The following is a 20,307-nucleotide window of genomic DNA, read 5'->3' as shown; positions in this document are numbered from 1 at the left end:
TTCTCCCCACTCTCCACGCCTGCCTTCTTGCTTGGGGATGGTTTGGTGCCATCGTTGATACTGCTTGGCCAACTTGGCTTTGGTTTGTTTTGTTGACTGGATTTGTTGTCCTCAGCAGTGCTTGAATCCTCCGAAACCAGCGACATGTTTCTTTGAGCTCGTAAGTATCTCTCGTCAATGAATCGTTCAAGCTCTTCATTGGATTCTGAATCATCCAGCGTCTTGCAGGCAGAGTAAAACAAATAGAACAACAGATGTATCTTTCCGGACCTGTACAGGCCATCGGTAGATACAGCCAATAAAAAAATACAAACGATTGTGTACTCACTCGTGCCTGTTATATTGAAAAATTTCCTGTAAACAACTAACAAAAGACACAAAAGAGTTGTGTGTTCCAGCAGCGTTCATGAGAAGAGAAAATACAGTGAGTGAAAGGATGATAGGGCCTCCAGAAGTTACATTTTTCAAAATGTTCACTCATCTCCCCACAGCCCTCTTCTGTAAGCTTGCAATGTGTCACTCAGCCGCAGAGCAGTAGGGGAGGGCCGAGCCAGCTGGGAGGAAAGGGGACAGTGCGAGTCATAGGATTTGGAAAGAGAGGAGAGTAGGGTCGAAGAGACAAAATCAGGAGACAGGAAGGAGAAGGATTTAGCAGAAGGGAGAGATGATAGGATAGAAGTGGAGAGAGTAGTGGGAGAGAGAACGACGATTGCGGACGGCGCATGACTATTTGCGTAGAGGTTGAGTGGCTAGGGTTGGAGGAAAGGTAGACAGAAAAGGAAAGAAAATGTGATCAGGAAGTGTAACAATGATTAGCAGGTAAACGGCCTCTAGTAAAGATGACATCAAGCGTATTGCCTGCCTTGTGAGTTGTAGGAGTTTGGGAAAGGTTGAGGTCAAAAGAGGCAAGAAATTAATCAAAGGCAGACGTTCGGAGGTTAAAGTCGCCAAGTACGAAGAATAGTGAGCCATCGTCAGGAAATGAGCTTATCAAGGTGTTAAGCTCATTGGGCACCTGGTGGGCGATAGATGACAACAATTTTAAGCTTGGGTGGACAAGCATTTCCCTACACAAAAGCATTTAGCTACACTCACATTAGCATCTGCTAACCATGTTTATGTGACCAATACAATTTGATTTGAAGTGACAGCATGGAATTCAAATGAGGAGATGGACAGGTGAGAGAGAAAGAATAGAGAAAATCTCCACTTAGGAGAAATGAGTAGACCTGTGCCACCACCACAACAATCAGATGCTCTCGGACTATGAGAAAAAACATAGTCAGATGAAGAGAGAGCAGCTGAAGTAGCAGTCTTCTCTGGGGTGATCCATGTCTCCGTCAGGGCCAAAAGTCAAGGGATTGAAGGGCAGCATAGGCTGAGATGAACTCTGCGTTCTTGACTGTAGATTGACAGAGACCCAGAATTCCACATGGGTTGTACACACTAAATTAGAAGGGTTGTAGCGAAGGGGTGGGGAGCATCTGTAAAGCCTACATGGAGAGGAGCAAACAGGTATAGAAAACACACACATAGTTGCCAAAGCTACAAAATAGCAAAATTAGATAATCAGAAAATAACTAGGTAAGTTATTCAAGTGAGAGACTGTGTGGAGCTGTAGTGATGCATGATAGATATCTGCATAATTAATTGGTTATGCATTTCATTGTCATAACCAGAGGTGACTAACCTAAAGGATGAGGACTAGCAGAAAGTATCTTTGTGGACTGCATGCTAATTGCCTGAGTTACTAAACAAACTAAACCGGATAATACACAGCCTGGTCTCCATCATGATATGGTGTCAGAATTCACATGCCAAAGATTATTGAGGAAAAAGACCAAATTCAAAACACCGGAGCCGATCGATTTCTCGCAGTCGTCGGCATGGAGACAACATCAAAATTGGAAAACAGGCATTGTGCAGGTGTATTCACTACTTTATGCAATAGGGAAAGATGCAGATTGTCAACAATGCATTCTCCTTTGATGACTTTAATGAGGAGTTCAACTATGATGTAGTGATCAAAAAACTGAATGAACATTTCGTGCCATGACGCAACATGATTCACAAACGAGCATGTTTCCATTCAAAAAGGGGGAGAAACAGTGGAATCTTTTGTGAGGATTCTGTATGAGCTAGCTGAAAACAGCAAGTTTGGATCTACAAAGGACAAAACAAATAAGGGATATGACTGTGATTGGCATTATGGACAAGGATGTTTCACAAAAGCTACAGCTCAAGCCAGACTTGACACTGGAGAAGGCGATACAAATCGCAACAAAAAATGCAGGAAGTGTAACAAAATGGGGCATTTTGAGATTACAATCAAAACAAAAATGGTCAAAGAAGTTACAGCTGAGGATGAAGAAGAAATGCAAGGGGCATTCATTTTAGGATCAGTTACCAAGCAGTCTGATTCAGAAGATCAGTAGCATGTTGAGCACCCAGTGAATGGCACAAGTGTAAAGTTCAAGATTGACACTGGTGCTGACCTTACAGTTATGTATCAGAGCATTTACCAGAGCTTGCCACAGTGCTCCTGCTGGTTAAAATTGAAAACGGATGTTCGCAGCATGATTGATTTTATAGAAACATTTCTAGTCATGCGTGAAAGAAATTGAGAAAAGTACTAATTCTGGATCTTTGTGATTCGAGGACCATATGCTAATAACCTACTTAGCAGAACCGTTGCATTCAAAATGGGTTTGGTCCTTAGAGAAAATGAGATCAGCACAGATGTGTTTATAGAGATAGGGTCTACTGAACTGTGAACCTGCCCAACGGGCTTATGTGCTCCAAAGTGAGAACATGTGTAGATTTAAAACGACTCAACGAAGCAGTGAAACGGGAGAGGTGCATCTTGCCCACCTTGGAGGATATCGCACCAAAGCTATCTGGAGCGAGAGTCTTCTCCACACTCGATGGGTCTAGCGGATACTGCTTGAACCCAGCTGCTGAAAACTGACGACTCATCACTCCTGTGGGGAGATTCTGCTTCAAGTGCCATCCTTTTGGAATAACCAGTGTGCCAGCTATCTTTCAGAGGGAGATGAGCAAGCTCCTGAGATGACAAGGGCACAGTCGTCATGATGGATGACATACTGGTCTGCAGTGCAAACAAGGAAGAACACGACAAGAATCTGAACAAAGTGATACAGACCATCAAAGAGTCAGGACTAAAGCTGAACAAAGACAAGTGCCACTTTGGGAAGTCGGAGATCCAGTACTTCAGTCATGTGATCGGAGTGGATGGGATAACGCCGGATGACAGCAAAGTGAAAGCCGTCTCCAAGATGCTCAGTCCAACAAACATCCCTGAGCTTCGCCAAATACTGGGACTGGTGAACTAGTTGGGCAAATTCTTGCCGGGCCTGTCATCAGTGCTACACCCCATCACTGAGCTGTTGAGACAGTGTGAATTTGGGGAGACCCACAGGAGCAGGCCCTCCACAAGGTCAAGGCTATGTTAGTGTCAACACATGTATTGGCATACTACGATGCCGGGAAACCAACTGTGGTCAGTTCAGATGCATTTTGTTCATGCATACTAACGAAGACTGACAAGGTACGAGCAAATAAAAAAAAAGAGTACCTGGCAGGTGTATGGGCATGTGAACGATTTGCCCGCTATCTGCAGGGCATGGGCAGCTTTGTCTTACAGACAGACCATAAGCCAGTTGTTCCAGTGATCAACACGTATGACCTGGACAAAGCACCACTCAGGGTTAAGTGACTGCTCATGCGCCCCATGCGTTTCAATGTGAAAGCAGTGTTCCTGGGAAGCAGTTAGTTGTGGCTGACACACTGTCGAGAAACCCAATGAAAGAAAACACATCAGACGCAGAAGAAGAAGTCAAAGCATATGTGGAAGCTGTGGGGGAGAGCAGACCAGTGTCTGCACACAGGCTGGATGACATCAGATAGGTGGCACGCAATGATGCAGACCTCCAAATGGTCATGGGCTATATCCGAAAAGGCTAGTCTCAGAGAATGGAGCTACAGGGATACCACACAGCGAGAGCGCATCCATTGGAGCTGGACGGACTTGTGCTAGTCATCCCAGCTTCACAGAGCGAAGTTCTACACAAAGGTCACATGGGGGTGACAAAGTGCAGAGAAAGAGCCAAGATGTTGGTGTGGTGGCTGGGCATCAGTGATGTCATGTGGGTTCTGTACAGAGAAACTCAAAAGAGAGAACCACTTGTCACGATACCTTTACCTAAGTGTCCGTGGCAGAAGATCGCAGCAGACCTGGGTGAGCTAGAGGGCAAGAAATACCTCATGGTGGTGGACTACTATTCTCGGGACAGAAATATCTCACCTGCCCACTACCACTAGCTAACAGGTCATCACCCGCCTCAACTGTATGTTTGTAAGATGGGGGATACCTACCGAACTGGTTAGCCACAACGCTAGGCAAATTCTTAAACAACCAGAACCACACATGACTCTGATGTGCTACCGAGCCACGCTCATCAGCACAACAGGAGCAAGCCCAGCACAACTCATGACAGGACGTCAGATCCGGACGACAGTCCCTGTGCTGGATGGGAAACTCCAACCAAAACGCATCAGCCACAACAGTGTTAAACAAAAGGACCAGAAAGCCAAACAAGTTTACCAGTTTTCTATAACAGTAGGCATTCAGTGTGCACCCTACCGGAATTACATCTTGGACAGAGTGTAAGAGTCAAGCTGGACGGAGAGAAAGGATGGAAAATACCAGCTGTTGTCATCAGCAAATCTCCAGAGCCGAGACCCTATGTTGTGGAAACTGAACAGGCGACACCTTCAGGCCTTTCCAGGATAAACCAGATAACTCACAGCCGGGTCTCCATCATGACAGGAGCCTTCCTCGCTTTCCTTCCTCGAACAACTAGACAGAACAGTCTCTGTTTTGGCGACGGTTTTACTTTTGCTGACCTGATGCAGTCTGATGCAGTCTATCACAGTGCCATCCATTTTGTCACCAAAGCCCCATATACCACCCACCACTGCGACCTGTATGCTCTCGTCGGCTGGTCCTTGCTTCATATTCGTCGCCAGACCCACTGGCTGTAGGTCATCTATAAGTCTTTGCTAGGTAAAGCTCCGCCTTATCTCAGCTCACTGGTCCCCATAGCACACGCTCCAGCAGGTATATCTCACTGGTCATCCCCAAAGCTAACACCCACTTTGCGCGCCTTTCCTTCCAATTCTCAGTTGCCAATGATTGGGATGAATTGCAAAAATCGCTGAAGTTGGAGACTTATATCTTCCTCACTAATTTAAGCATCAGCTATCTGAACAGCTTACCGATCGCTGCAGCTGTACATAGCCCATCTGTAAATAGCTGACCCAACTACCTACCTCATCCCCATATTGTTTTTATTAACTTTTTTGCTGATTTGCACACCGATATTTCTACTTGCACATCATCATCTGCACATCTATCACTTCAGTGTTAATTTGTTAAATTGTAATTACTTCGCTACTGTGGCATATTTATTGCCTTACCTCCTTACTCCATTTGCACACACTGTATATAGATTTTTCTGTTGTGTTATTGACTGTACTTTTGTTTATCCTATGTGTAACTATGTTGTTTCTTGTCGCACTGCTTTGCTTTATCTTGGCCAGGTCGCAGTTGTAAATGAGAACCTGTTCTCAACTGGCCTACCTGGTTAAATAAAACAACTGGCCTACCTGATTTAAAAATAAAAGGCGAACGGATGATCTCTGCATGTGTGGTTCCCACCGTGAAGCATGGAGGAGGAGTGATGGTGTGGGGGTGCATTTCTAGTGACACTGTCAGTGATTTATTTAGAAATCAAGGCACACTTAACCAGCATGGCTACCACAGTATTCTGCAGTGAAACGCCATCCCATCTGGTTTGCGCTTAGTGGGTCTATCATTTGTTTTTCAACAGGACAATGACCCAACACACTTCGAGGCTGTGTAAGGGCTATTTGATTAAGAAGGAGAGGGATGGAGTGCTGCATCAAATGACCTGGCCTCCACAATCCCCCATTCTCAATATGCTTTTCCAACAGTCTTGAAGGAGTTCCCTTGTTGGGTTGAGGTTGAGGGATTTCTACAGAGTGTAAATTAAAAATACTTTTTTGCTAAAGGTATTATAGTACTGATCAATTGACTATGACTTTTCGGATCACCAAGTAGTGCTATCTGCACAGTTAGCTCCAGGTACAGTGGCTTGTGAAAGTATTCACCCCCTTCTTCCTATTTTGTTGCCTTACAACCTGGAATTAAAATAGATTTTTGGGGGGTTTGTATCATTTGATTTCACACAACATGCCTACCACTTTGAAGATGCAAATATAGAGGTATGGACTTTGACTAGGCAATTCCAAGACATTTAAATGTTTCCCCTTAACTTCTTTGATATAGGGGGCAGGATTTTCACTTTTGGATGAATTGCGTGCCTATAGTTAACTGCCTCCTAGTCTGTCCCAGATGCTAATATATGCATATTATTATTACTATTGGATAGAAAACACTCTGAAGTTTCAAAAACTGTTTGAATGATGTCTGTGAGTATAACAGAACTCATATGGCAGGCAGAAACCTGAGAAAAAATCCAAACAGGAAGTGAGAATTCTGAGAGTGGTCGATGTTAAAGTCATCGCCTATTCAATTCCCTGTAATATATGGATCTGTTTGCACTTCCTAAGCCTTCCACTAGATGTCAACAGTCAGTAGAATGTGGAATGAAGCTTATGCTGTGTTGTGGGACTGGATGGGAGGTGTTTGAGTCAGTGGTCTGGCAGAGTGCCAGTTCTTGGTCACGCACTTTCCTCATGATATCGTCATGCGTTCCATTACTTATAGAGACTGAAAAGAATGCTCCGGTTGGAACGTTATTGGATATATATGATAACAACATCCTGAAGATTGATTCTCTACTAAGTTTGACCAGTTTATTCGACTTGTAATATAACTTTTTGAAGTTTTCGTCCGACGTTTGCCTGCACCTGCACGAGCGTTTGGACTTGTGTACTACACATGCTAGCAAAATTAGCTAATTCGACATAATGGACATTATCGAACAAAACAACGATTTATTATGGAACTATGATTCCTGGCACTGCATTCTGATGAAGATAATCAAAGGTAAGGGAATATTTATGATGTAATTTCGTATTTCTGTTGACTCCAACATGGCGGAGAAATGTTGTTAAATCTGAGCGCCGTCTCAGATTATTGCATGGTGTGCTTTTTACGTAAAGTTTTTTTTAAATCTGACACAGCGGTTGCATTAAGAACAAGTGTATCTTTAATTATATGTAAAACATGTATCTTTCATCAAAGTTTATGATGAGTATTTCTGTTATTTGACGTGGCTCTCTGTAATTACTCCGGATATTTTGGAGGCATTTCTGAACATAGCGCCAATGTAAACCGAGATTTGTGGATATAAATATGCACATTATCGAACAAAACATAAATGTATTGTGTAACATGATGTCATACGAGTGTCATCTGATGAAGATGTTCAAAGGTTAGTGATTAATTTTATCTCTATTTCTGCTTTTTGTTCCTACTATATTTTGCTGGGAAAATGGCTGTGTTTTTCTGTGGCTATGTACTGAGCTAACATAATCGTTTGGTGTGCTTTCCCCGTAAATCCTTTTTGAAATCAGACATGTTGGCTGGATTCACAACATGTGTAGCTTTAATTTGGTGTCTTTCATGTGTGATTTTATGAAAGATAGATTTTTATAGTAATATATTTTAATTTGGCGCACTACATTTTTTCTGGATTTTGGCCAAGTGGGACATATCCTAGAGAAGTTAAACCACTCTAGTGTTGCTTTAGCAGTATGCTTAGGGTCATTGTCCTGCTGGAAGGTGAACCTCCGTCCCAGTCTCAAATCTGGAAGACCAAAACAAAAATGTTCCTGTATTTAGCGCCATCCATCATTCCTTCAATTCTGACCAGTTTCCCAGTCCATGCCGATGAAAAACATGGGATTCCTGGGGTGATGAGAGGTGTTGGGTTTGCGCCAGACATAGCTTTTCCTTGATGGCCAAAAAACTCAATATTAGTCTCATCTGACCAGAGTACTTTTTTCCATATGTTTGGGGAGTCTCCCACATGCATTTTGGCACACACCAAACATGTTTGCTTATTTTTTTCTTTAAGCAATGGCTTTTTATGGCCACTCTTCCGTAAAGCACAGTTCTGTAGAGTGTACGGCTTAAAGTAGTCCTATGGACAGATACTCCAATCTCCGCTGTGGAGCTTTGCAGCTCCTTCTGGGTTATCTTTGGTCGCTTTCTTGCCTTTCTGACTAATTCCCTCCTTGCCTGGTCTGTGAGTTTTGGTGGGTGTCCTTCTCTTGGCAGGTTTGTTGTGTGTGCCATATTCTTTCCATTTTTTTATAATGGATTTAATTGTGCTCCGTGGGATGTTCAACATTTCGGATATTCTTTTACAACCCAACCATGATCTGTACTTCTCCACAGCTTGGTCCCTGACCTGTTTGGAGAGCTCATTGGTCTTCATGATGCCACTTGCTTGGTGTATTCCCTTGCTTAGTGGTGTTGCAGATTCTGGGGCTTTTCAGAACAGGTGTATATATACTGCGAGCATGTGACAGATCATGTGACACATAGATTGCACACAAGTGGACTTTATTTAACTAATTATGTGACCTCTGAAGGTAATTGGTTGCACCTGATCTTATTTAGGGCCTTCATAGCAAAGGGGGTGAATACATATGCACGCACCACTTTTCCTTAAAACATTTTTTATACTTTTTTGAAACAAATAATTTTTTTCATTTCACTTCAATAATTTGAACTATTTTGTGTATGTCCATTAGATGAAATCCAAATAAAAATCTATTTAAATTACACGTTGTAATGCAACAAAATAGGAAAAATGCCAAGTGGGATGAATACTTTTGCAAGGCACTGTAAGCATTCCGTAGTAAGAACCTCCTACCAACGGTCAAGATTAGCTGCATGTAGTGAACACAATATATGATCTATACATGGCATGTAGGTATCTCACGTACGGGTGGCACAAATTGGATGTGTGGGAGGGGAATGGGAAGGGTACTGTATTTACTGTAGTTAAAAGAAGTTGTGATTTTGCGGACATTACTGTAGTATTGACTAGAGTGTTTCTTTGCAGGTAATACTGCAGTATTTACTATAATATTTGACAGTGTACTACAAAATTCTATAGTAAGTACTACACATGATTCAGGGATACTGGTGTAGTATAGTATTCTACACTGAACAAAAATATAAACCGCAGCATGTAAAGTGTTGGTCCCATGTTTCATGAGCTGAAATAAAAAGGTCCCAGAAATGTTCCGTAAGCACAAAAAGCTTATTTCTCTCTAATTTCGTACACAAATTTGTTTACATCCCTGTTAATTAGCATTTATGGTTTCCCAAGATAATTCATCCACCTGACAGGTGTGGCATATCATGAAGCTGATTAAACAGCATGGACATTACACAGGTGCACTTTGTGCTAGAGACAATAAAATGTGCAGTTTTGTCACCCAACACAATAAGCTGCCTCATATGTTGTTTTAGAAAATGTGGAATTACGTCCAACTGGCCTCACAACCACAGACCACGTGTGGGAGAGCGGTTTGCTGATGTCAACATTGTGAACAGAGTGCCCTATGGTGGAGTTGGGGTTATGGTATGGGAGGGCATAAGCTACAGACAACGTACACAATTGAATTTTATCGATGGCGATTTGAATGCACAGAGTTACCGTGACAAGATCCTGAGGCCCATTGTCGTGCCATTCATCTGCCGCCATCACCTCATGATTCAGCATGATAATGCACGGCCCCATGTCGTAAGGATCTATACACAATTCCTGGAAGCTGAAAATGTCCCAGTTCTTCCCTGGCCTGCATACTCACCAGACATGTCACTTATTAAGCATGTTTGGGATGCTCAGGATTGACGTGTACAACAGCATGTCCCAGTTCCCGCCAATATCCAGCAACTTCGCACAGCCATTGAAGAAGAGTGGGACAACATTCCACAGGCCACAATCAACAGCCTGATCAACTCTTTGTGAAGGAGATGTGTCGTGCTGCATGAGGCAAATGGTGGTCACACCAGATACTGATTGGTTTTCTGTACCATGCCCTTACCTTTTTTTAAAGGTATCGGTGACCAACATATAGAAAAAAAAGCTTGATTAAAATGTTCCATGTCCTTTTCCAGCCACGACTCGTAGAAACATAGGATATTACAGTTCTTCAGATCACGTTGATAGCAGAGTCACCAATGGAGCTCGTCCAGTTAATTCTCCAGTGATTGCACGAGGGTCGAGGCAGTTTATCCACTTGCAGACGTAGTCTCGTCAGGTATCCCGCACGTCGGCCTCTATAACGGCGCCTCTTCCTTTTTCAAGTGTCTGGGATTTGGGCCTGGTCCAGGATGAGCGGTATGTCATTCTCCTCCGACTCATTGAAGTAGACATCCTCATCCAAATGGAGGTTAATGATCACTTTTCTGATGTCCAGAAGCTCTTTTCGGCCATCGGAAACGATGGCGGAAATATTGTGTGCAAAAAAAAGTTAAGATCAGCTCAAAAAAACACAAAATAGCACAATTGGTTAGGAGCCCGTAAAATGGCTGCTCTTCCCTCCAGCACCATGACTCAGTTCAGTAGAAATCGTATTGCAGCTGTTTGCCTTGATTTTTTAAAGTTGACTCAACAACAATAAAAAATGACTGTGTAGGTGTGTGGTTAAACGTAGATACTAGGCGCGTGTGTGTGTGTTTACCTGGGAGTTAAGGAGGCGGATGGTGGTCTTGGAGCCGACGTCTTTCTCGTACCCCACGGTGGGCGCTGCGTTGAACCGCAGCACTGCATCATGGGAGTCTGTGGTTGGACAATGATAAATAAGTACAGTATTTATATATACACTGCTCAAAAAAATAAAGGGAACACTTAAACAACACAATTTAACTCCAAGTCAATCACACTTCTGTGAAATCAAACTGTCCACTTAGGAAGCAACACTGATTGACAATACATTTCACATGCTGTTGTGCAAATGGAATAGACAACAGGTGAAAATTATAGGCAATTAGCAAGACACCCCAATAAAGGAGTGGTTCTGCAGGTGGTGACCACAGACCACTTCTCAGTTCCTGTGCTTCCTGGCTGATGTTTTGGTCACTTTTGAATGCTGGCGGTGCTTTCACTCTAGTGGTAGCATGAGACGGAGTCTACAACCCACACAAGTGGCTCAGGTAGTGCAGCTCATCCAGGATGGCACATCAATGCGAGCTGTGGCAAGAAGGTTTGCTGTGTCTGTCAGCGTAGTGTCCAGAGCATGGAGGCGCTACCAGGAGACAAGCCAGTACATCAGGAGACGTGGAGGAGGCCGTAGGAGGGCAACAACCCAGCAGCAGGACCGCTACCTCCGCCTTTGTGCAAGGAGGAGCACTGCCAGAGCCCTGAAAAATGACCTCCAGCAGGCCACAAATGTGCATGTGTCTGCTCAAACGGTCAGAAACAGACTCCATGAGGGTGGTATGAGGGCCCGACGTCCACAGGTGGGGGTTGTGCTTACAGCCCAACACCGTGCAGGACGTTTGGCATTTGCCAGAGAACACCAAGATTGGCAAATTCGCCACTGGCGCCCTGTGCTCTTCAGATGAAAGCAGGTTCACACTGAGCACATGTGACAGACGTGACAGTCTGGAGACGCCGTGGAGAACGTTCTGCTGCCTGCAACATCCTCCAGCATGACCGGTTTGGCGGTGGGTCAGTCATGGTGTGGGGTGGCATTTCTTTGGGGGGCCGCACAGCCCTCCATGGGCTCGCCAGAGGTAGCCTGACTGCCATTAGGTACCGAGATGAGATCCTCAGACCCCTTGTGAGACCATATGCTGGTGCGGTTGGCCCTGGGTTCCTCCTAATGCAAGACAATGCTAGACCTCATGTGGCTGGAGTGTGTCAGCAGTTCCTGCAAGAGGAAGGCATTGATGCTATGGACTGGCCCGCCCGTTCCCCAGACCTGAATCCAATTGAGCACATCTGGGACATCATGTCTCGCTCCATCCACCAACGCCACGTTGCACCACAGACTGTCCAGGAGTTGGCGGATGCTTTAGTCCAGGTCTGGGAGGAGATCCCTCAGGAGACCATCCGCCACCTCATCAGGAGCATGCCCAGGCATTGTAGGGAGGTCATACAGGCACGTGGAGGCCACACACACTACTGAGCCTCATTTTGACTTGTTTTAAAGACATTACATCAAAGTTGGATCAGCCTGTAGTGTGGTTTTCCACTTTAATTTTGAGTGTGACTCCAAATCCAGACCTCCATGGGTTGATAAATTTGATTTCCATTGATCATTTTTGTGTGATTTTGTTGTCAGCACATTCAACTATGTAAAGAAAAAAGTATTTAATAAGAATATTTCATTCATTCAGATCTAGGATGTGTTATTTTAGTATTCCCTTTATTTTTTTGAGCAGTGTATATATATATCATTCATGTGGAGTCACTGAAGCTACAGATGCTGTACTAAAGTGGGCTTATAATCTTTTTTGGATGCATTTCTGAGAGGCCCATGTATTTCAGTTTTGCATCCGAATCTGTATTTATATTCAGGTGGAGTGTATGGTTGTATATTATGTTGTGTTTATAATGACCAATATACCACACCCCCTTGGGCCTTATTTCTTAATTAACCCCCTAGAGTCGATTGACGCCCCGGTGCGTCTAAGTTACATAACAAAAAAATCCCCATCAAAATGTGTCAGTTCAAGCTAGAGATATCAGGTTTTTTGCATTACATTTTAGTAGACACTCTTGTCCAGAGTGATTTACAGTAGTGGGTGCATACATTTTCATACTGTTCCGCCATGGGAATCAAAACAACAACCCTGGCATTGCAAGCTCCATACTCTACCAACTGAGCCAAACGGGACCCATTGGATGTGTCTCAGTCCACCGCATCCGCCAGTGTTGCACTTCCACATCGGTGGTGAAAGGTGACAGAGCTAGAGCGGTGTTTGTCAGAACATGAGACATCCTGAAAATCGGTCTTGTCACAAAGACGTCTGTAGTGTCCAAACGGTTTGACCTACAAAACTGTTATGGAAAGGGGAGACTCTCACGAACACGATAGTGTTCTACGTTTTGTTCTATAACCCCCCCACAAAGTGTCACTGGACTCGTCTGAAGGTATGAAGGTAGTTTTGTGCATAACAAAAAAGGGGTGAAATATGTGTCAAATATATATACAGTGCCTTCAGAAAGTATTCGGAACCCTTGACTTTTCCCACATTTTGTTATGTAACAGCCCTATACTAAAATGTATTAAATCGTTTTTTCCCCCCTCATATATCTACACTCAATACCAAATAATGACAAAGCAAAAACAGGTTTCCTGATTTTTCTTATATCTCCTAGATTTAGGACAGACACTTCAAAACCTTGTTTCTTATGATTATGATTTCTGTTTTCCCATTCATGGATGTATTATTCAATGCGTTTATATTGGCTTCAATAGCAAAGGCCAAAATCTATATTTTATCAAATCATGTATTTATATTTTTTTTATTGATACCTAAAGGGGTCCTAAAATGTCAAATCAAATAGCTAAATGATCCATAGTATGACCATCTTAAAACAATTCCATATGTCAGATTAGCCCCCCCCCCGTCGTCGTCTTAGACTCTGAAGAATTAAATATATAATCATATATGACACTTTTATCCAAAGTGACTTCTTCCTAGGTTCCTGCCTTTCTAAGGAGTTTTTCCTAGCCACTGTTTTTCTACATCTGCATTGCTTGCTGTTTGGGGTTTTAGGCTTGGTTTCTGTATAGCACTTTGTGACATCTGTTGATGTAAAAAGGGCTATATAAATGCATTTGATTGATTGATTTACAGACATGCGTGCATATATAATGATTTCCTCAATTATTACTGACTTGGGTTTTGTTGAAGATTGAATAGATCTACTTTTAGAGGTCAATAAAGTTGTTTCCGGATATTTAATACACATAAGTGAATTTGTCCCAATACTTTCGGTCCCCTAAAATTGGTAGACTATGTTCAAAAACTGCTGTAATTTCTAAACGGTTCACCCGATATGGATGAAAATACCTTCAAATTAAAGCTGATAGTCTGCCCTTTAACGTCATAGGCATCGTTTCAAATCGAAAGTGCTGGAGTAGAGTCACTGTCCCAATACTTTTGGAGCTCACTATAAAAAGCCTGTTGATGAAATGGATTGTTTGTTTGTAGTTATCTAGCTTGGTTGTAGTTTGCAGGCTACAGTAAGCTAGTACAGTAATGTTACAGTAGCTAGCTACACCTTTACTGAATGACAAGAATGTAGCCTGAACACTGTTCTGTCTAGTTAGTTGGGCTTGGAAAATGATAAATGAACATATGGAGAGATCACACATTCATGCAGCTGTGGTGGTGTCACTCTTTTCTCTATCTACCTGCTTTCAAGCCTTTATCCATACTAGAAGGTCTCCCATGAAAGTAATGTTGACTTCAATGGGACAACCAGCTAATTAAAGATGAAATGTTGTGCGCTCGCTCTCACTAGATAAAGGTGTGAGGTTCAGTGGCAGATTTTCAAAAGAAAATATACAAAGATCGTATCAGCAATCAGACGAGGCACACCTGGTCTCGTTCATTTACAGATGTTACTTAGATTGAGAATGATTTCCATATCTGTTATCGCCCATAGGTGTAACTATGTGCAATTGTTTTTAAAACACACAGCAAACCAAAAGCTGCCACTGTTGCTGTGGGTGCCGTATAGACAATGGTGGTAAATCTTTCATTCAAATGTAATTTTCATTCATAAATGTGGCCAATTAATTTACTGTGTGGATATCTTTATAAATGATGCATACTTATTGTTAAAATTCAATTCCATTTGTCCTCAATTCCGGAACGTGAAGCCCCCTGACCCCAGCAGGAAGGACCAAGAAAAAGTGCTGGCTTAAGGCACTGCATGACTTCGTTTTGAGTAAAATTAAGATCACTCAAGTTAATATTTAAAGTGTGACTGACATGAATTGGCTTCGTCTACACTCGGGTGGCACAACAGATATGCAATACATTTGTCAACAATGGTTGTGCCAATTAATTATCTCACAATGGTCGAGAGTGCGTACACACTTGTAATGTACCCTACATCCATTGTTGAACTCTACTGATTGACAATGGGGACGTGCTCGGTCCTCGTTTTTCTGCCGTCCACAATCATCTCCTTTGTCTTGATCACATTGGGGCGGCAGGTAGCCTAGTGGTTAGAGCGTTGGACTATTAAACCGAAAGGTTGCGAGATCGAATCCCTGAGCTGACAAGGTAAAAGGCTGTCATTGAAAATAAGATTTGTTGGTGACTGACTAGTTAAATAAAAAAAACAATATGATTCAGGGAGAGGTTGTTGTCATTTCATCAGGTCTCTGACCTCCACACTATTGGCTGTCTTGTCGGTGATCACTGTTGTGTCATCGGCAAACTTAATCATGGTGTTGATGAGTGAACAAGGAGTACAAGAGGGGACTGAGCATGCACCCCTGAGGATCAGCGTAGCTGATGTGTTGTTACCTACCCTTATTGAGTATTGTGTCAAGAAGCAGTGTGCGGTTGTGTTTTGAAGGACGCACGACTCTCGACCTTCGCCTCTCCCAAGTCCGTACAAGAATTGCAGCGATGGGACAAGATGACTGTAACTTCCAACTGGATATCATGAAGAAGGGCTTTTTTTTTTAAATAGAAAAACAATTCTATAAAAGAAAGTTTGTAATGACACAATTTCCGGTGTACAACATCTAAATAAAAGGATGTATTGGTGTTTTTCAAGACTTTGTTCATGTGTTATGTGTGCCCACATACTGCAGAACAAGCCTGAGGTGATAGACTAGATATGACATAGTAAATGTAAATCTGGGACACTCAAAGTAGTTTGGCTAATTAAGGCAAAAACTAAAGTAGGGTGGTTGGTTGGGGTGGGTGCAATCCAAAGCATGCGAGTTGGAATCTTATCAAATCAAATGTATTTATAAAGCCCTTCTTACATCAGCTAATATCTCGAAGTGCTGTACAGAAACCCAGCCTAAAACCCCAAACAGCAAGCAATGCAGGTGTAGAAGCACGGTGGCTAGGAAAAATTCCCTAGAAAGGCCAAAACCTAGGAAGAAACCTAGAGAGGAACCAGGCTATGAGGGGTGGCCAGTCCTCTTCTGGCTGTGCCGGGTGGAGATTATAACACGGACAACTTCAGCCTTTTAGATAATTAGCAACTTTTTTACTACTCACTACTTTTTGGTTAGCAACTACTTAGGGTTAGGGGACGGGTTAGCTAACATGCTAACATTAACCCTGTTAGCTAACCCTAACCTTAGCCGAACCCTTCCCCTAACCTAACTCCTAAACTTAACCCAAACCTTAACCAAGTGAAATCACAAAAAAACGTCTGAGCACTTCTATAGTATGACATATAACTCCTCCCACATTCCACTGAAATGGCAGAGCGCGAAATTCAAAATATATTTTTTTGAAATATTGAACTTTCACACATTAACAAGTCCAATACAGCAAATGAAAGGTACACATCTTGTGAATCCAGCCAACATGTCCGATTTTTAAAATGTTTTACAGCGAAAACAGCACGTATATTTATGTTAGCTCACCACCAAATACAAAAAAGGACAGACATTTTTCACAGCACAGGTAGCATGCACAAAGCCAACCTAACTAACCAAGAACCAACCAAACTAACCAAGAAATAACTTCATCAGATGACAGTCTTATAACATGTTACACAATAAATCTATGGTTTGTTCGAAAAATGTGCATATTTGAGGTATAAATCAGTTTTACATTGCAGCTACCATCACAGCTACCGTCAAAAATAGCACCGAAGCAGCCAGAGTAATTATAGAGACCAACGTGGAATACCTAAATACTCATCGTAAAACATTTCTGAAAAATGCATCGTGTACAGCAAATGAAAGACAAGCATCTTGTGAATCCAGCCAATATTTCAGATTTTTTAAGTGTTTTACAGCGAAAACACAATATAGCATTATATTAGCTTACTACAATAACCTACCACACTACCGCATTCATTCATCAAGGCACGTTAGCGATAGCAATAGGCACGTTTGCGTTAGCGAATAAACCAGCAAAAGATATTAATTTTCACTAACCTTCATAAACCTTCCTCAAATGACAGTCCTATAACATCAGGTTATACATACACTTATGTTTTGTTCGAAAATGTGCATATTTAGAGCTGAAATCAGTGGTTATCCATTATGCTAACGTAGCTTCTTTTTCCCAGAATGTGTGGATATTTCTATTAGACTCTCACCTATTCTGACCAAATAGCTATTCATAAACATTACAAAAAAATACATGTTGTATAGGAAATGATAGATACACTAGTTCTTAATGCAATCGCAGTGTTAGAATTCTAAAAATATCTTCATTACGACATAAGGCTTATGTTATAGCGAGAGAGTGGCCAAAACCTGGGCGCAAAACTACTAGTACACAGTTCGACAGATATATGAAATAGCATCACAAAATGGGTCCTACTTTTGGTGATCTTCCATCAGAATGTTGGACAAGGGGTCCTTTGTCCAGAACAGTCGTTGTTTTGATTTAGAACATCGTTTTTCCCTCTTGAATTAGCAAGCACACTGGCCAAGTGGCGCGAAGCTCTCCTTTCTGAACAAAGGCACACAACGCAACACGCCTAACGTCCCGAATAAATTTCTAAAATCTAATAAAACTATATTGAAAAAACATACTTTACGATGATATTGTCACATGTATCAAATAAAATCAAAGCCGGAGATAGTAGTCGCCTATAATGACAGCTATTCAGAAGGCAAATCCAGGTCCAACTTCGCGCCTTCCTGAAAACATGAAATGGGTGACACGTCATTCCAAGAGGACGTATTCCATCTCAGACCAATATAAACACTCCATTTCTTCTCTCACTGCATCTTGACATCCAGGGGAAGGTGTATGACGTGCATGTATACTAATAGGTATCATGCCCATTTATAGGCAGGACCCAGAAGAGAGTATCGATTTCAGATTTTCCACTTCCTGGTCAGGAAGTTTGTGCCAAATGAGTTCTGTTTCACTCACAGATATAATTCAAACAGTTTTAGAAACTAGAGAGTGTTTTCTATCCAATAGTAATAATAATATGCATATTGTACGAGCAAGAATTGAGTACGAGGCCGTTTAAATTGGGCACGTTTTTCCCCCAAAGTGACAACAGCGCCCTCTGTCCTCATCAGGTTAAAATCAAACAGAGATTTGGCAAAAAATAAACTTTCCTTTAAGTATATAGTACTTAAAAAAATGTTTAATTTGAATGTCCACAAACTATACTCAAGGATACATTCAAAAAAGTATGTACAAAATATAGCCGCGAGCAGCAATGCATGGGGTTCACAGGATGACAGAAAGGACACAAGATGAGTTGGATAACAAAGCATGCACTCTATCATGTAGGAACTCCACTACATGACCAAAGGTATGTGGACACCTGCTAGTCGAACATCTCATTCCAAAATCATTGGCATTAATATGGAGCTGATCCCACCTTTGCTGATATAACAGCCTCCACTTTTCTGGAAAGGCATTCCACTAGATGTTGGAACATTGCTGCGGGGACTTGCTTCCATTCAGCCACAAGAGCATTAGTGAGGTCGGGCACTGATGTTGGGCGGTTAGGCCTGGCTCTCAGTCAGCATTCTAATTCATCCCAAAGGTCTTTGATGAGGTTGAGGTTAGGGCTCTGTGCATGCCAGTAAAGTTCTTCCACACTGATCTCGTCAACCCATTTCTGTATGGACCTTGCTTTGTGCACGGGGGCATTGTCATGCTGAAACAGGAAAGGGCACCACTCCAGCTTGTGTGCAGCTGCTCGGCAATGGAAACCCATTTCATGAAGCTCCCGACAAACAGTTCTCGTGCTGTCGTTGCTTCCAGAGGTAGTTTGGAATTCGGAAGTGAGTGTTGCAACCGAGGACAGATGATTTTTACACGCTTCAGCACTAAGCGGTCCCGTTCTGTGAGCTGTGTGGCCTACCACTTTGCGACTGAGCCGTTATTGCTACTAGACGTTTTCACTTCACAATAACAGCACTTACGGTTGACCGGGCAGCTCTAGCACGGCAGAAATTTTACGAACTGACTTGTTGGAAAGGTGGCATCTTATGACAGTGCACTTCAGTAAGGCCATTCTACTGCCAATGTTTGTCTATGGAGCTTGCATAGCTGTGTGGTCGATTTTATACACCTGTCAGCAACGGGTGTGGCTGAAATAGCCGAATGCACTAATTTGAAGGGGTGTGCAAATACTTTTGTATATGTATTGTATATTCCTTTACGTGCAATCGGTGAAAGCATTACCATGTTTATCACTCAATACCACAAGCATGACGCAAGTGAAGATTGGTCTGGTACTGTAGGTTGGTTATCTTTGAATGCAGCAGGTAATCGTTACTATTATTATTAGTAGCAATTACTTAAAGGTCCAATGCAGCTGTTTTAACTCTCAATATCAAATCATTTCTGGGTAACAATTAAGTACCTTACTGTGATTGTTTTCAATTAAAATGGTCAAGAAATAAACACAAATATATTCTTAGCAAAGAGACAATTCTGAAGTAAGAATTTAGCTAGGACTGTCTGGGAGTGGTCCGGGTGGGGAGGGGAAAACTGAAAACTAGCTGTTATTGGCAGAGAGGTTTGGAACACTCTTTCTTAATAGTCTAAATAATTTACCGCCTGGTGATGTCACCAAGGCAGGCCAAAACTCCATCCCACAAAAACAAACTGAAATGTCATGTGGTATTTTCAAACAGCTCTTAAACTAAAGGGCATTATCATCATTTTCACAATTTTACAGTATTATTCCAGGCTCATAGTGTGGAAATATACGGTGCCTTCGTAAAGTACATTTTGTTACCTTAGACTTACTACAAAAATGTATTAAATAAAACAATTTCCTCAGCAATTTACACACAAAACCCCATAACGACAAAGCGAAAACAGGGTATTTAGAGAAAAAACAAACAGAAATACCTTATTTACATACGTAATCAGACCCTTTGCTATGAGACTCGAAATTGAGCTCAGGTGAATTCTGTTTCCATTGATCATCCTTGAGATATTTCTACAACTTGATTGGAGTCCACCTGTGGTAAATTCAATTGATTGGACATGATTTGGAAAGGCACACACCTGACTATATAAGGACAGTGCATGTCAGAGCAAAAAACAAGCCATGAGGTCAAAGG

At 42.2% G+C, this 20,307-nt stretch overlaps 1 protein-coding gene across 3 annotated transcripts in view; it reads right to left on the bottom strand.

Annotated features, from left to right (window-relative positions):
- Nucleotides 1–20,307, bottom strand: part of st6gal1 (ST6 beta-galactosamide alpha-2,6-sialyltranferase 1) — a 134,151-nt gene that overhangs the window by 40,714 nt on the left and 73,130 nt on the right. For all 3 annotated transcript variants that reach the window (XM_055943036.1, XM_055943035.1, XM_055943037.1), the window contains exon 6: nt 10,774–10,871. In XM_055943036.1, the coding sequence (XP_055799011.1) occupies nt 10,774–10,871 (98 nt within the window). The remainder of the gene's footprint in view (nt 1–10,773; nt 10,872–20,307) is intronic.

The sequence above is a fragment of the Salvelinus fontinalis genome, chromosome 13 (genome assembly GCF_029448725.1).
Source record: "Salvelinus fontinalis isolate EN_2023a chromosome 13, ASM2944872v1, whole genome shotgun sequence".
NCBI lineage: Eukaryota > Metazoa > Chordata > Actinopteri > Salmoniformes > Salmonidae > Salvelinus > Salvelinus fontinalis.
This window is presented reverse-complemented; position numbering and strand designations above follow the sequence as displayed.